Source organism: Spinacia oleracea, chromosome 1 (genome assembly GCF_020520425.1).
Source record: "Spinacia oleracea cultivar Varoflay chromosome 1, BTI_SOV_V1, whole genome shotgun sequence".
Lineage (NCBI taxonomy): Eukaryota > Viridiplantae > Streptophyta > Magnoliopsida > Caryophyllales > Amaranthaceae > Spinacia > Spinacia oleracea.
In genome coordinates this window covers 135,468,393-135,487,130 of record NC_079487.1, presented here as the reverse complement: position 1 = coordinate 135,487,130, position 18,738 = coordinate 135,468,393, and the positions used below count along the sequence as shown (strand labels likewise).

Sequence of the window (18,738 nt, the reverse complement as noted above, 5' to 3'; positions counted from 1 at the left end):
TGTGTAGCTTTCACTCGACATTAATTGTGATCATCAAGGTATCAAAAATAATTTTGCATTATAGAGAAAATCTTTATTTGATGAGATTCTTTTTTATTATTATTAATTAGAAAAATAGCAATATGTTAATACAAGTTGATTTTTATTAATAATTGATAAACATATCTTGATTAGGAGACTAATTGCATGAGCTAAAAGGGGAATACTGCCCATAAAACAGTGGGCTAAGAATTAATTAATACTTGGCAGGTCTAATCTGATGTGGGAATAATTATAATTAAATCCCACTAATCATAATTAAATAGCACAATAATTAATTCCAAAAACCTGGGCGAAAAACTTTGAAGGGAAGTACAAGTTGCTTAAAATAAAAACAAGCATATCATCAGCAAAGTGTACTTACCTAGGATAATATTTGCTCCATCCTTAAACAATGTCAATCCTTAAAAAATGGAGAGAGAAAGATTCATTTGCCAATTTGTTGATTTTTATAATTGCATTCCTATTATTTTTATAAGTTTTATCAATACAATTATGTGCAAATGAGCGATAAGGCATAAGGGCATTAATTACAAATAGAAAATGGAGAATTTAAATGTGTGATTTATCGTACAAAGACTCTTCAGTTTTAATCATAAGTGGCTAAAAAAAACTAACATATCATCAGTAAAGTGTACTTACGTGGGATAATATTTACTCCATGTCTCCATCCTAGATTAAAGAATAAAAAAGAGAGAAAGATTCATTAACCAATTTGTTGATCGATTTTATTATTTGCATAACTATTTGTATTATACTACGTATGTTTTAATTTTCAGTGCGATTCTGTGTTAATGAATAACAAGGTTCAAGGGCATTTCATGTAGAAGATGGAGAATTTGAATACTCCATATGTGATTTATGGTAAACAAGGTCTTCAATCTTTATCACAGGTTACTAAATTAAATTAACATATCATAAGCAAAGTGTACTTACCTAAGATATTATTTGTTCCATCCTAAATCAAAGAATAAAAAATAAGAAAGAGAAAGAAAGATTCATTAGCCAATTGCCCAATTTGTTGATTTTAATATTTGTATTAATATTATTATACGTTGATTAATTAATAATTATATCAAAGTTAATATATAATACTACATGAAACTAAAGCACATTATTACATTGACATACCTACCTTTTCACATGCACTATAATACTTTATAGGTGAATCTTCTAATATGAACTTCTCATTGTGTTTTGGCCTTTGGGGGATCGGGGGAGGAAGGCAAGAGAGCTATGTGTTGATTTTTTTTTTAATACTATCATGTGATCTTGGTCGAGAAATAATAGTAGTAACTACTTTATCCATTATTTTTTATATATATATATATATATATATATATATATATATATATATATATATATATTTAATAGATAAGAAGAAGGGACCCTAACTGAACCAGCATCTAGCATAGGTTAACCAGCTCAGCTCCGCAGGTCATCGCTTGAGCCACTCCCAAGCATTTTTGTAGTTGATGGGGCTCGAACTTGTGACCTGCAAGTCACAAGGTGAGTTCCCCACCAACTCCACCAACTTATGTTGGTTAACCCGTTATTATAATATTTAGTTGATACATTTTTTTGGTCGTATTTGTCAATATATATTTTTTATAAATTTTTAATATTTTGAAAATATTTATCAATAATGATTTAACAAGAATCCACATGACTATAATTTAACTTTTGCATAAATAACAAAATCCGATCAGATGAAGATGTGATAGTAGTGATAAGTCAAATTGTGTCAATTTCATTGGGTTAATGCATGGTAAATTCATTTGTACATTTCAAAATATAATAGGAATGTGTAATAAAAATTCACGAGTATGTTTATGATATATTTCGTATGAAGTACTCATATGGTAAGAACAACAAGAATCAAACAACCACGTATCTAAAATCACGCATAGAACTATAGAAGTATAGGACCCTAATACGTGTGTAATACAATTTTTGTTTTTGTTTTTCGACATACAATAAAAGTGCGGAACGAAATTTATAATAATAATAATAATAATAATAATAATAATAAAGTAAGGGTGCGATTATGAGGGCTTCTTCAACGTCCATAATCCGGGGGGTCAGGCTTCGGTGGTTCAGGCGACGGTGGTCGTGGTTTCAGGCGACGGTGGTTTCGGGCAACAGTGCGCAGGGTGCGGTGTTTCGTTCGACGGTGTTGTTTGTTTTGATCAGGTCCGTGTTTGTTTGATCGGCGTTCGTTGTTCCGGTGGTCGTGTCTCGACGGTTTTTCGGTGGTTGCAGGTTGTTCCGGGTGGTTTTTGCAGTGTGTTCGTCGGTGGTTCTCTAAACCTTCAAGCAGTTTTTTCAAGCAGCTTTTCAAGTTGACGGGTGTTTGCAGGCGTTATCACTCAGTTTCCGGTGGTACAGCACGGCATCAGTTTCGCCACCTCAGTTTCACTCAGTTTTGTTTTCCGGCGTTTTCAGTCTCCGGCAGGATCAGTCAGTTTGGTGAGTTCAGTTTCAATTCGAGGTTCAGTTTGGTGATTTGATCAGGTTTTCGGAGTGATTATTGCTGCAGTGTTGGTGTTATTGTCGGTGTTGGTGTGATTGGTGGTGTTGGTGTGTTTCTTGCTGCAGTTCCGTTGGTGTTTGGTGTGATTGTTGCGGCAGTGTTCAAGGCATTGTGATTGTTGATGTTCGTTTCAGCGTGGTAGTGTGTTGATATTGTTGAGGTCAGAGGGTGTATTGTTTCAGTGTTATTTTAGTGCTGCGTTGTGTTTGGTGGCATTGTGTGGTTGGTGCGTTGTGAGGTTGCGTTTCTTGGTGGAGGTTTCAGGTTCAGTGCGGTTGAAGTGCTTTCATATGGCGGCTTCCGTGGAGAAATTTCATTGCCCTTTTGTGGGTCTTAACGGGTGCCAGGATGGAGGTGGGCGTGGTATGGTAAGGAGTTCTCTGATCACTCACTTACGGGATCGTCATTGTTGTTCTGGTGTGCGGGATGTAACCCGTCATTCCCTTACTACCAATCCGCAGGTTTTTTCTACGGCTGAGGTGACCTTTCGTCGTATGGGAATTTGGCTGTGTGGAGATTGTTTCAAGACACATACTCATCGTACTAGGTGTCGACATGGCAGTGGTTCTAGTACTGTTTTTGTGGACCCACCTAATTCTGGGGATGGTATTATTCGTTTTATTCTCTACGGTATTCAAAAGCCTCAAGCTCCTACTGTCGAGCTGTCTTCTTCTGATGCGACTCGAGAACATCATTTTTCTTTTGATGTTTCGCTTCTAGACACTTTATTGTCTAAGCGGTTGCGTTCTGTGAAATCCATCCCTCACAAATGTCGTTTGGGTTTTTCGCGAGTTCTAAAAGGGGCGCTTGATAAGGTGATTTGCAGACCAGATGACATCGCTTGTTGGGTTCAGTTGCTCGTGTTGCCTCTTTGTGTGTTCTCGAATTTTTCTCCGCGAAGTAATCGTGAGTGTTCCTCTGGTGTTAGGCGGCGACGACAGGAAGAGAGTATCACCTCTGCTATTCGTTCTTGGGGTGAGCCTGGTGGTTCTGAGCAACTTGTTATCGACACATTGGCCAGCGTGTCTCCATTGGATGTTGACGAAGACCATGATTTGGTGGAGCGTAATATTAAGCAATGCAAGAGAAAGATTTCTGACGGTCACTACACTGCTGCGGTTAGAGTTCTTTCGTCCTCAGGTCTTGCCCCTTACAGTGATGCTACTCTGGCAGATTTGCAAGCAAAACACCCTTCCTTTCCGGACCCTACCTTACCGGATATCCCTGTTGATCATCATCTGACTGCTACCTCCGTTGTTGTGTTGGAGCAGATTAGGGGCTTTCCGCGGGGTACTTCGTGCGGTAGAGATGGCTTGCGTGCTCAACACCTTTTGGATTGCTTGGGTGGTGCTGCTGTAGCTGTTTCTGATGAGTTGGTGGATGCTATTACTCAGGTAGTTAATCTCTTTCTTGCTGACAAGTGTCCTGGTGTGCTTGGGGGATATATTGCTAGTGCTCCTCTTACGCCACTTGTTAAGCCTGGTGGTGGTATTCGGCCTATTGCTGTGGGCACTATGTGGAGGCGCCTTGTTTCTAAGGTCGGGGCTGCTTTGATTGGTCCGCGTTTAGGAAACTACTTCGGAGGGCTTCAGTTTGGAGTTGGGGTTCCAGCAGGTGGTGAGGCTATTCTCCATGCTGTCAATCGCTTGGTTGAGGCTCGTGGGACTGATGTTGGCCTCTCTATGTTATTGGTGGATTTTCGGAATGCGTTCAATTTAGTTGATCGATCGGCTTTGTTGCGTGAGGTTCGGCTACATTGTCCTGCTCTTTCGCGTTGGGTTGAATTCTGCTACTCTTCTCCAGCGCGGCTGTATTATGGGGAGCATACATTGTGGTCTTGTCAAGGTGTGCAGCAAGGGGATCCTCTCGGCCCTTTGCTTTTCTCTCTGGTTCTACATCCTCTGGTGTGTCGAATCAGAGACTCTTTTGATCTATCTCTTCAGGCTTGGTACTTGGACGATGGCACTATCGTTGGTGACACTTTGGTGGTTGGAGAGGTCTTGGAGTTGATTTTGGAGGAGGGTCCTCATTTAGGTCTCCATGTTAATGTTGAAAAGACAGAGGTTTTCTGGCCTTCAGAGGACCCACGCAGTCGTCTAGAGGGTGTCTTTCCTTCAGATATTGCTCGTCCGGCGCTTGGTGTTAAGTTGCTTGGTGGTCCAGTCAGTACGGATTCCTCTTTTTGTAAGGAGTTGGTTTCGCAGCGTGTGTCGAAGACTGTTGTGTTGATGGATGCTGTAGCTAAGCTTAATGATCCCCAGTGTGAGTTGTTGCTTCTTCGTGCGTGTACTGGAGTCTCTAAACTCTACTTTTCTATGCGCACTTGTCCGCCTCATCTTTTCGAAGCAGCCCAATTATCCTTTGATGTGGCTCTTCGGGCTTCTTTAGAGCGTATCGTGACTGCTTCGGGACCTGGGTTCGGTGACTGGCAATGGCGTCTTGCCACCTTGCCTTATTCTTATGGAGGATTGGGTGTTTATTCAGCTGGTGATGTTCGGCATTATGCTTTTCTTGCATCCCGTTTGCAGTCCTCTGGTTTGCAGGATTCGCTTCTTCGGCTTTCAGGTGTTGATGGTCGGGGATCGGCCTTTGAGGATGCTCTTGGTCTTTTTAATAGGACCGTGGATACCGACCTTATGAGTAGCCCTAGTGAGATCGTTGCCCCCACACTCATGAAGAAATTGGCAGACATATATTTCACGAAGGTTACTGCTGATGCGGTATCCGCCTACTCCTTATCTTCACGTCATGTTGCCTTATGGAAATCACAGCAGGGGGATCACTCCTCAGCTTGGTTGCGGGCAGTCCCCATCTCAGGTTTAAGCCAGACTATGAACGGTAAGACTTATCGTTCGGTTCTTTGCTATCGGTTGGGTATTCCGTTGTTTTCTGATTCGACGCCGTGTTCTGCTTGCTCTCGGGTTTTTGATGGGGACATTTATGGGGATCATGCCGTGTCTTGTGCTGGGATTGTGGGTATCAAACATCGACATAATGTTGTTCGTGATACCCTTTTGGATATTTGCTATCGGTCGGGGATTTCTGCTCGCAAGGAGGTTGATGTTGGGCTGACTAGTGAGGGTGATGGAGCTCTTCGTCCTGCAGATATATTGCTTTATTCATGGGATGGCGGTCTAGATGTGTGTGTTAAATTGACTGGGTCTTCCCCTATGACGCAATCGGGGTTGTCAGGCTTCGTTCCGGGTCGGGTTGTGGCTGTTGCAGCGCAGCGGAAGGTGGATAAGTATGCGGCACGGTGTAGGGCATTGGGTTACGGTTTCTTTCCTTTTTCCTTCTCTTCTTTTGGGGAATTAGAGAAAGGGGCTGTTTCTTTGCTGAAGCGGGTCCAGACGTACTCCAGGGCTCAAGACATTGAGGCGCGGGCAGCTGCCCACATTTTCAGCAGGATCGGGTTCGCCATAGCTAGAGGAGTGGGGGCCCAGATTGTATCTCGGCTACCCTCCAACTTCTTGTAGCTCACTTGATCTTTGTAGCTTGTTAAGCTTGTAACGTTTTGGTATTTTCTCATAATAATAATAATAATAATAATAATAATAATAATAATAAAAATAATAATAATAATAATAATAAATTTTAAAAAAAAAAAAAAAAAAAAAGCTAGAGTAAATGTAGCAAAGGTTGCACCTTCGTTGATTGATATCTTTGCCAAAATATGTGTCAAACTTACATGATCACGGCCACCTTACAATTGCATGTTATAACCTCTATAGTTGCATGTTAATTTGAACTTTTTAGAGGTCTAATTAATTAATTCGTATATAGATTTATAATGTCTCACAAGTGAGTGACAATTATGTAATAAAGTAATTCTCTTTCAAAGTAGGAAAAACTTGTTTTTTCATTTTAAACCGAAATCGCGCCAAGTGTTTGTAGTAATTTGGACTAGATATTGAGTTTTATTGTTATGAAAACCTAAAATTAAACTTTTTAAATTTTACATTTTTTTTTATCACGGTGTTTATAATATTTTGACTATTTACTTTTCAACTTTCACTACAAGAAATTGATTAATTTCTGACCGTCAAAAATAGTTGGTAAAACACGAAAAACGGTTGGTAAATATTTTAGCGACCGCCAACGGTCGCAAAAGGGCGGTCAGTATTCACCTGGGCGGTAATTAAGGAAACTCCGACAAGAAGACGGTCGCTAAAAGGAAAATCATAATTTATTTAGACCCCATATATAAATTTCTGAATCCGCCCCTGACTAACAACGAAATATTTTTTCCTCACTGCAGCATTACTCCCTCTGTATTTATTTAAGAGATACACTTGCCTTTTCCGGCCGTATTTATTTAAGAGATACAATTGTCATTTTTAGTAACTTATCAACCCCACCATCTATTTAAATTATATATCTACACCCCACCCCCACCCCCACCCCCACCCCTTAAAATAACACGGTCCCTACTTATTTTATTTATTAAAATATTTACCAGACCACCCCACTTATTTTATTATTTTATTTCATTCAATTTTTCTTCTTAATACCGGTGTCTGACTAAATATATTTTTAAATAAATACGAAGGGAATACATTAGTCGTCCAGTGGAGTTGTATGTCCGTACAATTCCCGGGATGAGATTAAACACAAGGAACGACCACTATTTTTGGTCAGAGAAGAGTGATAATGTAGTACGAAGTACTGTATAATCTAATAAAATAAGTTATCCAATATATGGAAAGAAATATAGACCTAGTACAAGTGCAAACTTTTGCAACCAAAAATGAATGAGTTGTAGGTGGTACTAGAGCTGTCAAAAACTGACCCGACCCGAAAACCCGACCTGAACCGACCGAATTTGTAACCGACCATGACCCAAAATTACGGTAAAATAGGTAACCCGAAACCCGACCTGTACCCGACCCGAAAAAACCGATAACCGATTTTAACCCGATGTTGTAACACCTGAACCCGAACCCGACACCCGACCCGAAAATGACCGATAACCGAACTGACCCGACCGAACAATGACCCGAACCCGATTTGATACCCGACCCGATGTCAACCCGAAACCGATTGTAACTCGATGAAACCTGCTATTGACCCGACCTGTGAGAACCCGCTACTCGATTTACCCGAGTTATCAATGACACGACCAAATATTAACTTCATTGATATATCTATTTTAATTATTTATTGCTAAATATTGAAAAATTTAACTCTAAAATAAGTTAAACAAAATTTTTTAGAATATAAAATCCTTAAAATGTATAGGTTAATTATCAGACCCGAGTTTGACCCGTCCCTGAGAGTGACCCGATCTGAATTCTATTTGATCGGATTATTATCCGATCCAAACTAAGACCCGAACCCGAAAATAACTGTATTGCAAACCGACTTAAACCCGACTCGATAAGACCCGAACTCGAAATTATCTGCTACAAACCGACTTAAACCCGACCCGATAAGACCCGAACCCGAAATCAAACCTGACCGAAATGTGACCCGACTCGAACCCGACCTGAACCCGGGATAGGAAAAAACCCGATATGACCCGACCTGAAATCGACCCGACCGAACCCGAACTCAACCCGAATGAAATATTGACCCGACACGACCCGACCTGATCATGACCCGAAACCCGAGATGACCCAACCCAAACCCGACCCGATGACCTGTTTTGACAGCTCTAGGTGGTACCACCAAATTTTGCAAGATTTGGAAACACCAGAAAGCAATGAAGATAAGCTATAGCCCTATAGGCATGGAGTACAACTATGGACGAAACAAACAATGTAATTAGAATTAATCAACTGAATTGGAATAATAATACACGAAAAATAATTGCTTCTTTGGTTAACCTTAAAGATGAAATTCATGAAAATTGGTAAATGACCGTGATTTTTTGGTTGACAATAAAATATGATAAGGAAATAGGCATTCACGAGGATTATAACTGTTATAACAGACGAGGGAATCAAGGGGGAAACAGAATGAATAACCCACTAAGGTTACTCCGTATAAACTACTATGTATAAGCTTTTTACTTTATTTTTCCATGCGGGACACAATTACTCACACTTACTTTTTAACATTAACTTCCTTCAATATGTAATACAGTAAGAATAACCGAGTCTAACTTCCTTCAATATGTAAGGTAACCAAGTTTAACTCTGACAATACTTTTAAGACAAACTTACTTATCTTTGTTTATTTTACAAATTATCCACTTGAGGCGAGGATTTCGCCTTTTATTTTGGCGGAACCAATGTTTTAAATGTGAGGTGTTGCCAATTAGCAAAATTATAGAAACTACTCCCTCTGTCCCTTAATAATCGCACCGTTTTGACTTTTTGCGCTATTCACATAATTTACTTTGAATCTATTTTATTTCTAGTATATGAAAACAAATGATAGTATATAATATATTGTTGGCTTTATCTTAATATACATTTTTAAAATATTAATATTTTATAAGTTTTTATAATATGTAGTTAAAAATATTGGTGGTTAAAGTTGTGCATTGACAAACGTGTTCAGTCAAAACGGTGCAATAAGAGTATTGTCCCATCCATTATTCACTTTATGACTCTACTTCGTACTCTGTATGTTTCTATAAGTGTTTTACTTAAATAAAAATGGAGGGAGTAATTAGAAAGAGTTTTGTCCCATAATCATAATTTAAATTTTTTTAGGGTGTCCCATGAAAATTAAGACCACCCAAAAGAATGAACAAAAAAGAAAAAATAAAATAAAATGAGGCTGTGAGTCACAGCCACTGACAATATGAGTCAGCTACACATGATTCTTCCACATGTCACCATCTTATTCAACACAAATTTCATGATTTTATTTTTATTTTCTGAGTCTCTGTTATTAAACCTTTCGGCCTTTCCCATCTCTCAATCAATCACCTTTTGGCTTTTGCAACTTGCATCCCTTTGGTTTTACAGTGAAGGCCCCCACACCTGAATATCTCCCATTTTCTTCATAAAAGAAAAAAAGAAAATCAATAGAAACTAAAATGACAAAAATGTCCTCGACCATGAAATGTTGAAAGTACAAAGTCTTAAAAGGGCAAGTTTGTTGAGTAAATTTAAGTTCACTATTCTTATTGAGGTTGCACAAACTTTTCAGGTAGATAATCTAGGTTCGAATTCCTCTCCCTTATACTTCATATAATTTATATTGTCAATTCAAATTATATTATTTCTCCGTATAATTTTAAGTTCACTATTCTCCGTATAATTTATATTGTCTTTGTGACTTATTTATACTACGGAGCATAATACATATATTACTGTATACTCTCTCCGTCCCTTAATACTTGCACCGCTTTCCTTTTCGGGCCGTCTCTTAATATTTGCACCGCTTTTATAAATGGAAATTTATATCAATATTATATTATTTCTCACACTTACTTACTAACCCCACTACACCCCTATTTCCTAAAAAAATCATTTAAAAATTCCCACCCCCACTCACCACTTTCCACCTCTTACACATTTCCCACTAACTATATTAAAAAAAATACCCCACTATCAACTAACACCCATTAAATTAATAAGTCAATTCAAATGTCTTAAACTCCGCACCGGTCAAACCGGTGGGAGTATTAAGGGAAGGAGGGAGTAAATAATATCGTGTCGTAATAATACACTTGGTTCCCTCAAACCATCACAATATTGTTTTTGTACTAGTACACAATTGAGTGAATACCCCTTTAACTCTTGCATCCACTTCCTTGGACTAGAATGGCATAGTAGGCATTTGGGATACTAAATATAGAAATCCCCCAAGCCTTATCGGCTTATCCATATTGTCTTTATACACATATACTCATGGACCTGTAAAAAAGTGTTGTATTTTTTTCAAAATGTCAAAATAATAAACTCACAACTTCATAAGTAATACTGTCTTGAATTATTCAATGTGACAAATGACCCTTTGTGTTTACGTTTGTCAGTGCATGACATCAACAATTAATGTTTTTAATTATCAATAAGTAAAGAATAGACAAAGATGATATTTTGAAAATATACATTAAAACAAATCTAGCAAAATCTCACATGACTATTTTTTCCTTATTTAATCACGGAATACATAAGATAAGCAAAGTAAAATATGTGAACAATGTAAAGTTCAGTGTGGTAAGTAAAATGAAATAGATGAGGTATATTTAATAGGGGTACTCTAAATTGGAATAGAGGGATTTATGTTGTTTATAATTGCTCTTCTGTGTTCATAATTCGTTAATTTTACTACTTCCTCCATTTTTTTTTATTATTGCACCATCTACATTGGGCACAAGAATTAAGAAAGGTGGTAAAAGGTGAGAGATTGACAAAAATACCCATGTGATTAAGTACAAGTTGTTGGTAAAGAACAAGTGGGGTTTGGTCCCCACCACCCATACAAGGATAAAAATATCATTTCATGTAAGTAAACTTACTAAAAAAGGAAATGGTGCAATTAATATGCAACTTCCGAAAAAGAAAAATGGTGCAATAATAAAAAAATGGAGGAAGTATATTAATAATAGAATGTAATAAAATAGTTATAGTTTAAACAATACTCAAGGTTGTATAAATTTTAAACTCAATTTGAGCTTTATGGTAAGTTGAACTTTAAGATTTAGGCTCGAAAATGCTCGAGACTTCGACCCAAATTCTGTACGAAGGTATCACGAGCCAAGGTCCAAGGTCGAGCAACCCCAATTAGCCCGATGTCTGTTTATCACTTCTAAATGCGGTAGGTTTTTTTTTTCATGTCATTTATAATTGAGTTAAGCCCATTATTGAGGTCTAAATTTTGCAATAAATCACCAATTGGGACCTCATTTTTTTTGGGTCAATAATTGGGACCTAAGGTTAGATTTTTGGTAGTTTAACCCACCTTTAACTCAAGGTTGACTATTCAAACTAATAAAATAAATCAAAAATAAATTATAAGAGTTATGACTTAATAAGTAGTATTATTTGCCAATTTTTTTAGGGGTTTTATTGGGTTTTGTTTTGTTCGTCTTTAAATTGTGATTTTTTGTGAGATTGATGATTGAATTGGTTAATTTTGTGATTTTGTATGATAATGCTGCTAAATTTTATTGTTTTTGTGTTGATTTTGATCGATTTGTTATTGTTTGATTTTTGATTTTTGATTTTGATTTTTTATGTTTACTTCGTGATGTTTATACCTTAATCAGTTTAAGGAGAGCAAAATTTTTGCATACTTTGTAAAGTGATTGAAAGTAAAATGAGGTTCGACCATTGTTTAAAATGAAGATGCCTTTTAAAGGGGTGACATACAATGAGAAGTATGATAGATTGATACAGACTACGAAGTATTTTTAGGATGTGACTCGTATACTCATTTTCTTTTAAAAAAACATGGGTCGGAACGGGCTGGGCTATGCTAAATAGGGCACTTGAACTGACTAAATATGACTTGTTTATGACCCGAACAGACCAATTTCATTAAGTTTGGGCCGGAGCCGCCCTTGACATGGCCCATTTTATAGCTCTATGTTAAAACATTCAAGGGAACATTTTGGTTTTGTTGGTTTCGAAGTAAAATTATGTAAATATTAGAAATTAGTTACTTAGCATTTTTTTTTATCAATTTATCGCTGAACTGTGAACTATAAATCTATAATGGACGAACTTCATTAATAAAGAAAATAGAAATTAATGTGGTGTTGGTAGTTTCCGATGATGTTTGTTCAAGAGGGGGATATTGGAGGTGTAAGAATAACAATTAATTAATTAAATTAGTTTTGTATTTTTACAAAAATAAAATGTTATAATTATATTTCTTATTTCTTAACCCAATGACTTAACATTTTTTTAACCACCATAGTTAACTTTGGCTAAAAAAAGTAAGATGAGGTCCCAATAATTGACCAAAAAAATGTGAGATCCCAATTGGTGATTTTTTGTAAAACTTGGACCCCAATCATGGTGTTAACTCTTTATAATTGGATCGATATGAGTACAACCTATCGAGTAATATATTTTATCCGGATGAAAATATATGTGTACAACTTATTAAGTACTCCCTCCGTCTCTTTTTGTTTTTTACGTTTGATGTTTTTCACGCGATTTGACGAGTATTTAATGTGCATTGAGATTCCTCAACTTTTTTTTATTTAAACAAGAAAAATTACGTTTATTTATAATGTTTTCACTTTTATCAAAAATCTGACATTGGGAAAATGAGAAATATTTAATGTCCAATGAATTTAATTGGTTAAAATAATACTTGGGCATAAATTTTGATAGAATATTAATGCATTATGTGATAATATAAAAGGAAATGTAAAGAACAAAATGAAACACCCAAAATGGAATACGTAAAAAACAAAAAAAGACGGAGGGAGATATATTTACTTATATGAATAGAATCGTTCTAATTTTATTAGATGCGTGACAACATTATAGTCCAAGCTAAAATAGTGTTACTAGCATTTTGTTTTTATTTTTAAAAAAAATCTAATTTCACACACCAATTGTATGATTATTATGAGCTGTCCTCACACAATCTCCCCAACCAATAATTCTCTTTCACCTGTCTCTCTCTCTCTTCCTCTCTCCTCTCTCTCATGGCGTCTTCTTGAAATTGGTGAAAAGTGGGATTGAATTTACAGAAACAGTAATTATTAAATAAACCCAGAAAATTAAAAGCAGGGTAAGATTCATTTGTGCTTTACTTTCCCTAAATTGATGAGATTTCTAGAGAGAGAACTAAAGGGGTTTTAGCTAAAAGGTAAGAACTTCCAGGTTACTCATTTTTTTTTTCTAAATTTGGGTTGTTCTTCTTTGTTTCTTTATTTATTAAACTAATAAAGTACTACTCGTATTGATTCTACTGTTATATATTTATTTAATTATTTATGAGTAATTTTTTTGGGTTATTTATTTATTCTCTGTAATTCTTCTGCTAGTTCTTTGTTTCAGTGTGTTTTTCAGTGCAGATTTGATGGATTGAGATAGTTTCTCATTTGGCCTAAACATTTTTTCTGGTTTTTTGTTTTTCATTTCCAATTTTGGTCAAAATTACCCAGAAGAAAGTAGCTGAATTTTGTTGTTAGTTTTTTTAATTTTGATTTCTGGGTTGTATTCATCGATTGCTGTGAATTTAGGGTACTTTATGAAGAAATATGAGTGAAAAACGATGTCGTTTCGCGTCTTCTCCTTTGATTTCCCCAAGTCAATAAATAAATAAAATAAATATTTTTTTTAAAACCAATTGAAGCTCTTGAAGTTGAGCAAGAGGCAAAACCCAGAATTTGGGTTTTTGTAAATCTTTTTTTTTAACGATGATTTGCGTGAACGTGTGATGGGTTTTTATTCTCTCCAAAAGCTGGGAACTTGACTTTTGACTAGTATTATTTTTTTAGAAATAAATAAATAAATTTGTGTTGGGTTTATGGGAAAGATCAAACTCACCTTGTAATATGTTTATTATTATTTTTAAAACATAAAATATGAAATTAAGAATCCACTTTGTTCATTCTTTAATGTTGTCAATTGGGTTTCTCAAGAAAGGGTAATTGTTTGATTAATAATGTTGATGGGTCATTGAGGTTTAAAAATCAATTAGGGTTTTTGGAAGATGGGGTCATTTTAGATCTACAATGATTTGGTGGGCATCCTGTTTTATTTTATTTGCCTGAAAAAGTGAAGGGTTAATTTTTTTGTTTGGTGGTTGATTTTTAGTTGGTAGTACTCATCACTCTTAACGTCACACTATAATAGGCCACATTTCTTTCAAAATATCAGTTGATCACTTGATCCTAAGGAGTAGTTAAAGTCTAAAGGAGGAAAGGTAAAAAAAAAAAGCTATCAATTAATTGTAGGGTGACTAGTTGCAACAAATAATTGGAGAGAGAGAGAAAGAGAAGTTTGTGGGGGTTGGATGTCCTGGAAAAATGAAACAAGTGAGGCAACTCTTCTCTGTAAAATGAGGTAAAAATGTCATCTTTCAAAGGTTTAATTAGGAATGGTAAAATTTCTATAAATGGGGTTATAAAGAGTACGAAAACATAGCAATTTGCATATAAGTAGTACCTTTTCCACAAGTGTGAAAGTGAGTCATGTTATGGCTGGCAGTTGTGGAACAGGGAAATTAGGTTTTCTTAAGAAGATAGGATAGAATTCATCTTCTTATTGTACTTCAGCTTGAGAACTTTGAGAAAAAAAGTTGAAGAAAATGATTGGTACTGTAGATTGTTTTATATTGACTTTGTGTTTTATACCTTGATTTTGTGTTCTTATACTGTATTAACCTTTGTTTTTGTGGGTTTATTGTAAATAGGTTCATTTAAGCCGTCTCTGAATGCTACGATGAATCGAAGTTTTGGTAAGAATTGAGGCGTCGATCATGAGGGATTTGTGCTGCACAACTGCTGATTGTACTCTTGCTCGTGTTCATTTGAATTAAAGGTATGGCTTATCCTGATAATTGATGTTTGGTTATAGGGATATACCGTTGTTGCGATTATAATGGTTAATTCCTGTCTGAAACATAAATTTGTTCTGCTGTTTCTTTTCTTGTTGCTCAACTTTTCACTTAAAGCTGTTTCTATGACCTGTTGAGAAACTTTGAAGATCTTGTTTGTTCTTTTTGGTAACTTCAATTTAATTTCCATTGATATGCAGTATAAATAGCCGAAAGATCTAGCTTGTTCAGTAGCTTCAGGATTAATCTGCTTTTCAAGATTGTTTCATGAGTGCGATTTCGATGATGGAATTGAATGCAAAGAGCCCCTTCTTGTGGGACTGGGAAAACTTAGTGATGTTCAACACAAAAGCAACCGAAACACCAAAAAAATTGCAGTTAGTAGAGTCTGAAATCGAGGGAATAGAAGGATTTGAAGTCGGGTCATTCTATTCTTCTGGAGGTCGTAGTGATGGTGGTACTGGTTCTGATCTGGGATATGCTTCTTCATCAAAATCAGCTTCTGTTGATTCATCCACAGATAGAGAGATCAAAGGAAACCAATTCTCACAACAGGATCTTAGAAGCAAGAGAGATTTGGTTAATAATTCTGGGACAACAATAGAAAGTTCAGTGGCTTCTGGTGAATCTTTGATTGCCCTGGAACTGGGGAAAAGGACATACTTTGAAGATGTTTCTGGGGTCAGCAATGCGAGGAATAATAATACTGCTCGAACTTCTTGTATTCCGCCTGATTCTGTAGCAAAGAAATCCAAATCTTCATCTCTGGGTACAGAAAGTCCACGTTGTCAAGTTGAAGGATGTAATCTTGACCTTTCCTCTGCTAAAGATTACCACCGGAAGCATAGAGTTTGTGAAAGCCACTCAAAATGCCCAAAGGTTGTTATAAACGGACTCGAACGAAGGTTTTGTCAACAGTGCAGCCGGTAAGTTTCCGTGGTAGCCGGGAATAGTATTTTTTTATTTTTTATTTTTCTGTTTATTGCATTTCTAGTTTGGAGCTTGCATAATTAACTAAACTTTTGCGGGTATTTTGTGGGATCACAAAACAATTAACTAAACTTTTGACCCTGTAATTGAAGGTTCCACGGGATGTCGGAGTTTGACCAAAAGAAGAGAAGCTGCCGCAGGCGTCTTTCTGATCACAATGCACGTCGCCGGAAGCCAAAGCCAGAGGTCATCCAATTCAACTCGATGAGGCTAACATCCTCCTTATATGGTATTGTTTGCAGCCTTTTTCCCCCTTAATTTTGATTTTCATGGTCATACATGCGCATATAGGCGATATAGCTCTCCAATTTCTTCATTGCTAGTATGTGAATAGTTCTCATAAGGGGATTCCCTTGTTGGAGATCAGTTATGACCATTTTAGTCTGTTTTATGTTTGGGTGTGATCTTTCAAGTACACGTGTAAGTAGTCTCTCAAGTACTGCATATGGAGTATATAACAGCAGATGGTGTATCTTAAATTCCTGATTCCCATTATTAAGCATGTTCAGTAAGTGTCTCATATTAGCTCTTGTTAACAACAGTCTTTGTGTTTGTGTGTAGTTGTGGTCTTCTCTAACCCGTCCGTGTCCATGCTCTCAATCCGAGTAATATAAGTCAATTTATTCCATGTGCAGTCATTTGTTTAGAAATGATTTGTTCTCCCCGGCACGCTTTTAATAATTTGTGGAATGTCTGATTCAAGTGATTCAGATTTATCACTCAGAACTTTCTGCTGTCATATTGGCCTTTGTAGGAATATTTTGTTAGCTCTGATCACCTTCTAGGCCCGACCTCATTGAGTCGCTGACTGGTTTGATGGGTCCCACATATGTCTGGCCCAACTTAACAATGTGCTGATCTGTTAAGTAGGTTTGAAAATGTAGGCAGGTTAATAGCGAGTGACACGATACTTTTTAACTAATACGAAGTACATGGTTTGTTTTTGATGGGTGCAGAGGGTAGGAATCAGCTGAATTTTGCTTTCGACCAGGTACCAATGCTTCAGAGTAGGCATGATACCTGGAATAGTGGAAGCGAATCCAAGGTGGTTACGCTGGCAAAACCTGGTTTTTTTACAACCATAAAATCCGGGGGTACTGATACTACTGATGAGCTGCTGCATTCAACCCACAATAATGGACTGCAAACCCTGGAAACCAAAATCTCTCCTCACTTATTTCCATCTAAGGGTGATGTCTTCCATCGAGGTATATATATATACTTTTCTTGTTAGATTTCCGTTATCTAAATTTAAATTTATCCTACAAGTAATTAGTTTACAGAACTGAGATTTTCATCTTTTAGCTCTGAGGTACAACTGAAGGGTGTAGCTGTAAATAACCCCCTAACTTTGTTCGCCGGTTTTGCTGGGGAAAGGGGTTAACATTGGGGCTCTTTTTTCAGTGCAATGGAAAACACAATTCCAAACTAGTTTTTCTTTGTTTGGTTCCTTGAAAGAAAATGAGAGAAATGAGGGGAAGAAGGGAGAGGGAGGTAAAGAAAAAAAGGAGGAAATGTGGAAAAGTGGGTTCCACCTTTGAGATAGTTATGGAAAATTGTTTTTCATTCCTCGCCAAACCTAACAGAGTTGACTGACTAATAGAGTTGTATACATGATGTAGGTGTAGCAGTGTCGGTGCCACCAGTATCCAACAACTTGGGTGCAGCTCAAGATTTCCGTGCTCTCTCTCTTCTGTCAACAAGTTCATGGGGTTCATCATGCAACCCAGAACCTTCCGCACTAAACCATCATCCTATGCACACAAATCACACCGCCTCTTTAGGTAGCCCGTCTATGCCTCTGCCTCTCGGTGGCCCGTCCATTTCATCGTCAGAGTTCTGGCAAGCTGCTGATCAGCCAACCGCCTCAGCTAGTCATGGATCGACTTTCCAGTTGTTCAAAGCGCCGAATGATTCCAGCTTTTATCTCTACTAAATTGCAGCTTATTTGTCTGTCTTAGTAGTAGTAATTTGCTCCTAATCCTAGACCATTAAGTGTATGGAGTTTTATATGGTTAGGTGTTGAGCTTGCTGGTTTATCATATTTTCTGAAAATTTAGCAGACTATTCTCATTTTCTGTATGATTGTAGGTGAGGTTTCCGGCAATTGGTTCTTGTCTGGTTTTTCAAGACTCGTTTACCAACTACATTAGTAGTAGTAGTAGTAACCCAAAGAAGATGTAGGGTTGTCGGGTTATTCTATGAACCATCAACTTTAGAAACTTGGACATGTTATGCTTTTGTGTGTTTATTCGTAGTTTTCGGTAACCTGTTTCAGTATATCTTGATTTGGTAACTGTTGTGTGCTATGGAGTATATTGTTTTGACACTCTGGTTGGCGGAGGGTGTCAATTGTCGAGTGTTTTAATCCTCTGATCATCCAACACGAAACATGATGTGACGATTAACACGAAACATGATGTGACGATTGAATATATAGTGGTTTTATATGAACTTTGTTACATTCAAAAGTGTTGGATTCTCCGATCTCTTATCAATCCAAATATATAGTGGTTTATAAGATTTTCCTTGGAAATTCATTGAAGGCTCCTATTTTGACCCATTTGTAGACTCGTTTGTAAGAGTCAAACTCATAAAGTCATATTCGCTTTCAAAATGTGCCCTGCAATTTTAGGTCGTAGGGATGTTAGGTCGTAGGATAGGGGCGTAAAAATAACTCATACACTAATCCAAACAATATCTAACATTGGATTCATTTTCTAGTTCGATTTTTTTTTTACGGTCTTTTTAAAAAA

General features: G+C 36.8%; 1 protein-coding gene across 3 annotated transcripts; it reads left to right on the top strand.

Annotated features, from left to right (window-relative positions):
• Positions 1 to 13,081: 13,081 nt before the first annotated feature.
• Positions 13,082 to 18,278, top strand: LOC110785706 (squamosa promoter-binding-like protein 2). 3 transcript variants are annotated; one of them, XM_021990195.2, is made up of 6 exons: positions 13,082 to 13,297; positions 14,849 to 14,976; positions 15,193 to 15,918; positions 16,075 to 16,211; positions 16,939 to 17,190; positions 17,605 to 18,278. In XM_021990195.2, exons 3-6 carry the CDS (start codon positions 15,260 to 15,262, stop codon positions 17,916 to 17,918), a joined length of 1,362 nt encoding a protein of 453 aa, XP_021845887.1. In that variant the 5' UTR covers positions 13,082 to 13,297; positions 14,849 to 14,976; positions 15,193 to 15,259; the 3' UTR covers positions 17,919 to 18,278. The 3 variants fall into 3 exon arrangements, with proteins under 3 accessions (XP_021845887.1, XP_021845888.1, XP_021845885.1); XM_021990196.2 differs by lacking the exon at positions 13,082 to 13,297 and adding an exon at positions 14,011 to 14,499; XM_021990193.2 differs by lacking the exon at positions 13,082 to 13,297 and adding an exon at positions 14,594 to 14,750.
• Positions 18,279 to 18,738: the final 460 nt, after the last annotated feature.

Bases quoted from the DNA above. Each gene is read 5' to 3' on its own strand.
- LOC110785706 (XM_021990195.2), top strand. From the start codon at position 15,260: ATGAGTGCGATTTCGATGATGGAATTGAATGCAAAGAGCCCCTTCTTG. The intron at 16,212-16,938 runs GTATTGTTTGCA...TGATGGGTGCAG, and splicing joins GCTAACATCCTCCTTATATG to AGGGTAGGAATCAGCTGAAT. The intron at 17,191-17,604 runs GTATATATATAT...TACATGATGTAG, and splicing joins GGGTGATGTCTTCCATCGAG to GTGTAGCAGTGTCGGTGCCA.